At 40.7% G+C, this 6,458-nt stretch overlaps 1 protein-coding gene across 1 annotated transcript in view; it reads right to left on the bottom strand.

Moving 5' to 3' along the window:
* DNM3 (dynamin 3) overlaps positions 1–6,458 on the bottom strand; it is a 146,992-nt gene that overhangs the window by 138,325 nt on the left and 2,209 nt on the right. The window contains exon 3 of the mRNA XM_010138017.1: positions 3,243–3,338. Within this exon, the coding sequence (XP_010136319.1) occupies positions 3,243–3,338 (96 nt within the window). The remainder of the gene's footprint in view (positions 1–3,242; positions 3,339–6,458) is intronic.

Below are 6,458 nucleotides of genomic sequence, written 5' to 3' on the forward strand. Positions count from 1 at the left end.
TTCCTGCTGTGTGTACCATCTGCATGGATAAGCCAATTCATCACAGCTGTCTTGCCTGCCTTGTAAAACCTGAAGTTCACCCTCAGAGAGCCTTCCGGCTAACAGCACCCTACCCACACCTATGCCTTCTAAAAACTCACTGGATTGCATCTTCCCAGAGGGGACTATTTTCCCCAAAACGATTCTCTACTCTGAGCCCCTTCGGACACTAGCAACAAAAGCACAAGACTGGTTTTAGATCTGATACTAGACATTCCCAACACTGTGGGACTGCCCAGGGACAAGTAATGAGTATCCGCCTCTCACTGCAAGAAGAATGCTACCTTGGAGGCTCAAAATATTCACATGACGGAGACTACTTCTATTTCCCTCTCCTGTAGCCAGTACAGTAATTTGTTGGATACAGGCCACATTTACAATTTCATTTGAAATTCAGCTGGGTGGTCCCAAAAGAGACTCAAAGTAGGATAGTCAAGAACAAGTCAGAGTCCTTCAGAGGACTGTAAATTATTTTTAACACCCATATTTGGTCTTATTCTATGCTACTAGGTATTTCTTACATTATCAAACTCAGGGGAAAACAGTGACAATTGGCCAGTTGCAATATTCATTAAAACCTTTGTCTTTGCTTTCGAGATTTCAGCAGAGTAGAGTACTTGCATGGATGTGGAAGCGCAAATGGCTCAAAGCCATTTAGGAATTGTACTGTTCCCACCAAAATGTGTTAGGGATTAAAGGAGGTCAAGAGGTCACTACAAAACAGCTTTGTGCCAATTACACAAAGCTTTTTAAAAAAAGTAAACAAAATTCTAAAAAACCCCAGAACACTCCACATCTCGTAAGATAAATTTCTTAGTACTGAATTGTTTCATGTCACCCCTCAGATATTTGCAGGGGTAGCAGCTCTTTTCCCAGATGTGTCAGATCTTTCAGATGTTGGAGGGCCCCTAATAACTCCTCACGACCAAATCCTGCTGCACCCTTCCATGACATGTCAAACGCCAATAACGAGTGGTCAAAGTTTCCTCTTACTTTGGTGTGCACAAATGGCTCAGCCGCCAATCTTTATCCCTCAGTGTAATGACTCAAAGTTCAATGAAGCTTTAACCTCGTCTGTCAATCAAATCCACGTTCCAGAAAGATTCTCAGTCAGTTCCAAAATGTTGCTAAAATATCTTGCAATCAGCTCTGCATGCCTATATAGAAAGCGTACCTCTTTCCTCAGGAACACTGCAAGATTAAGAACAGTTACTTTTGGAAGAGTCAGGAAAGGTCCTAGGATTAGAGATTAGTTAAACTTGCTACAGCAGCAAGAACCTGATACTCTCCTCTAATTACTTTCTGTAACAATTTAGGTAACTACAACTTGATAAATATCAGCCCAGCATCTGCTTCCTGTAAAAGAACATCATGCTTCTCTAAGCAGTTTATTTTCTTTTTCAAAAAATTAGTTCGGAAAGATAAAAGGTGGCTTGAAGTTATTTGCAATTTCACCACCAAAAACAACAGCAGAACAATGTTTAAAGAAAGTAACAAAACAATTAAAGCTTGCATTTTAAAGGTTTTGGCATCCAATCCCAAACAAGAAATACACAGGCATTTCCCAAAGGGAGAAGTGTGGAATGTCTTGAGATCCAGGAAACACAAAATTAGGCTGAAGCTCAGTTCTCCAGAATTTTAAAAGTTTTTGCTGTGTTATTTAAGTCATAATGAAGAACTACTTTTCAGCTGCAAAGGCCCCAATACTAACTAAAGCTAGTAAAACCACGTGAACATATTAATGGGGAAAACACCAGAAAGAGAGGCCCTTTCATTGCCCCTTAACCAATGATTTTACAAAAACAGGGTCGTGCAGACCAGTTGGCGTAAGTTTAGGATGGGTGTGTAAGAATAAGATTGAACCACACGAGGTTAGAGTGCAAGAGTTTACCTACAAATTCACGTCCTCACAGTTTAGTTATTTTGTTAGGAATGCCAGCACTGAGCTTAATTCCTTTTTCTTCTGCTCATACATGGTGCTGAGAAAATTAGATGAGGATTCTCCACAGCTAGGCACTACTCATGCATTTCCGCATGCCCAGTCAGAGATCAAAGGCCCAAGACTTAGAAATGGCAAGTGTTCACATTTCCAACTAAAACACAATTCATCTTTTAATATATATAAAGCACTATAAGCACATTTCACACTTAAAAATCCTAAAGTCTAGGCTGAGCATACGGAAATATTGGATTTCACAGCTTTTCCTTTCTCTTGCACAGTATATACGCTGTGGAGGATTTCAGAGGCATTTGAAAGTACGAATGTGCTTTAAAAGCAGTAATTCAGAAAAAAACCTGGAGACCAGGCACACTGAACAATGAAAAGACCTTTCAGGGAAAAAAATGCCTGCAAAACCTTAATTGCACATCACAAATAGGGACAGACTAAAGTTCTATGGACACTTTCAATTTTGTTCCTTCCCCAGTTTCATCACGTTCCATAATTTAAACAGCACTTTTTATTTCTAAATGCTGTTTTGGTTGTTATTTAATTTCTTTTCACTATGTTAAGAAGTTAATAGTAAACTGGTTTAGAAGCAACAACAAGCACAAAATCTGAACGATGGAAAACCACAGCTGTTTTTATATATGCTAGGGAGCTGAGATCAACAGCGGATAAAGCGGCCCTTGGAAGAGTACGAAGCGGTGAGTTCTGATGGAAGATCTCAGTATGTCACAGAACTCAGTGGTATACACACCGTATTTTTATTTTTGACCAGACAAATATACAGAAGCCTTGTTCTCCCCCAGTCTACCTTCTGCTCTACTTAGTGCAGTGAGCCCAACCAAAAAGGACAAGTCACGAAAACAAGCTGTGTAGAATCAAATCTCTGTGTAGTGGAGCAAGAGCTAGGGTTAGAAGTACAGCAATTTTGGTATGTTAACTAATACAGCTGCAAAGTTCATCAAGAACTGAATATATCAAAACTGATTTCTAAAACACTCTCTATGCAATAATGTTTCTCCACTGCTTCAAGTCTGATCTTGGATTAAATTTACTATGTAGATTTTACTGTTTTCCTGGCTAGGACAATGAGAATAGCTGGTCCTGAGCGTACAGTTTTGACACAGCAGGCCTTTGCTCCGGTCTAGTTGCACCTTTCTTTACCTTTCTGCTTAAGTTTTCCTAGAAATTTTTTTCCTCCTGCTGATGTACATCAGAACTTTGTCCAGGCATTGAACCAAAAAGAGAAAGAGGTTACCTGTTTTGGCAGTGATGAGCTGCAGGACCAATGGTCGTCTTGTTACAATTCCAGAACCTCGAGGAAGAAAATCCCTAGAAACATTAAAAAAAAAAACTAGTTAACGAGAGCAGGAGGTCATTAGACAAACAGGTATTAAATTACTGTCTCGGGGCATTACCAACTCTCTTTCTTCTTGACCATCACACGTAACATTTCAGAACTCACACTGCATAGTCAGAGTACCTGAAGCCGTGCCCACGTTTACCAGGCTCTCTAAATAAATGTGCCCTCACCCTAGGCTTGATGTGAAGAGGATATGAATACACATTTGAAGGGCATATGAATACACACACTCACACACCACTCCAAAGCTCCAGCCAAACCAAACTGCCAGCACTGTGCACCTAGTCTTTCACTCACTTAACTTCTGCCAATTCAAATCCCCAAATAACTTCTCCATCAACACACGTGCCCAGAAGTTTGAGTGGAAGTTGATCCCTAGAGGTACTCTGGGACAGCAGGAAGGAGTGCCCTTGGACCACAATGCAAGCAATGAAGCAACGACAGCAACTGTCGTATCATTATGCATCCTCATGATGCTTTTCACGCCTCCAAAGACAGAGACTCCCTGTGCAACTGAAACCCTAGAAGAACTTGGAACCAATTGTTAGTTGCAAAACCAATGATCAGAAGCCCAATGCAAAACAAAAGATTCCCCCCAACCCCTCCAGTGTCTTCTCAGTTGCCATACCTACTAAACTCTTACAAACATTGAGATGAGGTTCAGCAAGGGGCTTTGATGAGTGCTCCCTTCAAATAAGGGCCCTCAGGGGAATGAAATTCAGAGGTAAAGACAGCTTCATAATCAGCTTAAGCTCATCAAAATCCCCTCCCTTTTCCTGCCTTAGCAGAGATGCTGAATCACCTTCTTGCCTGCCTTAGCAGCACTGCTAGCCCACCCCTCTGGCTCAGGTGAAGAGCAATGCAGCAGATGGGTAGGGCATGAATTTTCAGTCAAACCGCAGAGCTGGTCTGAGTGACTGTGTTGTCACATGTGCTAGTGGCAGCATGAAGGATGAGGCAGGAATGTGCAGTGTGTTTGGGAGGAGTGGGGAGAAGGGCAAAAGAGTCAAAGGAAGAAGGATACAGCCCCGTCAGCTCTTTAAACAGAACTGCTTAGATGCGTCTGCCTAAGCCACCTGAGGAACAACATCATACCTATAATCACCACGTATCTTCACCCTGACATAGTGCTACTTAATGGATGCGTGATTTTAGCAGTTCTTTAAGGCAGCGCACAGACCTACAAGGTTTAAAACAAGCCTAGAGCATACAGCTATGAAAAATAAAAAATGCACAAATATTTCATCAAATCTCAGGATATTATTTGAGCAAATCAGAGGATATTTTGTCTGAGGAGTCCCAGGTCAAGACGGGCTCAGGAATGCATCAACAGCGAACCTCCTTCCACGAGCACCAACAAGGTCACAAAGCTTTGGCAGCCTGCAGATGAGAAATACGGCAACTCTACCTGTGATACAAGCTCCAGAGATTTCCTTTTCTAACATCCAAAACATAAAAAAATAAAACTGGGGAAAAAAAAAACCCCAAACACATAATCAAGCAGTTCTAAGGCTTTGAGGAACCTGTTAGCTGTGCCCCACACCAATGTAGAACTCCCAGCCTTTTCAGCGAAACGAGGTTAATTTCCAGATAAAAGTCTTACTTTCTCAGTACCAGTCAATATGTGCTTACAGTGTGATTACTCTGCAAACCGAAGCTAAGCACACCATAAAAGGAGAGGCTGTTCAAACACAAGCTAGCTCATTAACTTCTGTACTCAAATACAGATCTGCAGGCAAAAGTAGAATTAATTAGGAATTCAAGTAATATCTGAAACAAAGTAATGAAAAACCATCACACATACTGATTTATACCTGCTGCGATGTTTTACAACACTTGAGACAGAAACAGGATACAAGAACTAGCTTAGAGATACTAAAGGCCTTCAAAAGGTCTATCGCAATTTCAACACCTACCTACGGAGAGAAACCTGTGTCTCAGTGAAATGTCATCTACTGATATTATCTCACGGGGAAGAGGAGAAAATTAATAGAAACATTCATTTTTCTGTATGCACTGAAATGACAGGATGTAGAAAAAGCCTATTGAGATGGCAGTTTCATACTTGATTTTCAAGCATTTCAGATCTTATTAAAAAAAAAAATCATTTTTCCATCAAGAAGCTAAGAGGAATTGCCATTCAAAGCAAACTGATCGCAAAAACAAACTAGGGTCCTCTACAGCACCACATGAGGCAGTAAAATCCTTCTTCAGGGAGTCAAAGGCTGAAAAGACTTATTGATTTTCTGCTTCAGACTAAGCACATTCACAGATAAAGAACACTGCATTAATGCAACTCCAAGGTATACAACACTGACCTTTCCTCAACAGCAAAATTAGAAAGAAACGTACGACAATTTTCCTTCAGAACACTCTTACCATGTCCAAAATAGATGGCATTTGATAACCCTCTCTAACAAATTGAACTGTTACTGAAAAGCCCATCGTCTATTCAAGCAACATCAGCAGCGAGAGGTTCCCGCTTGGTGCGAGGACAAGCTGTGCTGATCACATAATCAGCTAAACACAGTGCAGCAGAAGGATGTAAGGCTTCAGAGGTACAGTTTGAAGAGGAAAAAAGGGACAAAGAATGAAGATTCACAGGAACAGTTCAGGAGAAAATTTCCCTCCCACTAACTGCTAAATGTGTGTTTTATTTCTATGAAAGAAACACCGACCTCAATTAGTAAATCTGCTCTCAGAGGGACAGGGATTTTTTTTTGCCTACCAAATATTCAAAATTGCAGCTTCAGACAAGGCAACAGTAGCTGTGCAGTTTCTCTATGCAGCCCATATCAGACATTACAAATAAACACCTAAACTGCTTCTAGAAAAAGGCAGCTCTTTAAAACACACACAGAAGCATTAGTCAAATCTGACAAATAACTTGCACTTTTTTAGGAAAAGAAACACAGTACCACATTAAAACTCTAGCAGTGAGAGCATCAGCTTAAATATTGTACCACTGCTTCTGCAGACGTGTCTTCTTTGACACTCACAAGACAGGATGCAGGTCTTCTCCCCCTCCCCTTGATATAGAAAGCCTTCTACAAAGAGCTTGTTTGTGGTGCCAAAAAAAAAAAAAAAAACGACAAACAAACAAAAACACAA

The sequence above is a fragment of the Buceros rhinoceros genome, unplaced genomic scaffold (assembly GCF_000710305.1).
Source record: "Buceros rhinoceros silvestris isolate BGI_N320 unplaced genomic scaffold, ASM71030v1 scaffold11096, whole genome shotgun sequence".
NCBI lineage: Eukaryota > Metazoa > Chordata > Aves > Bucerotiformes > Bucerotidae > Buceros > Buceros rhinoceros.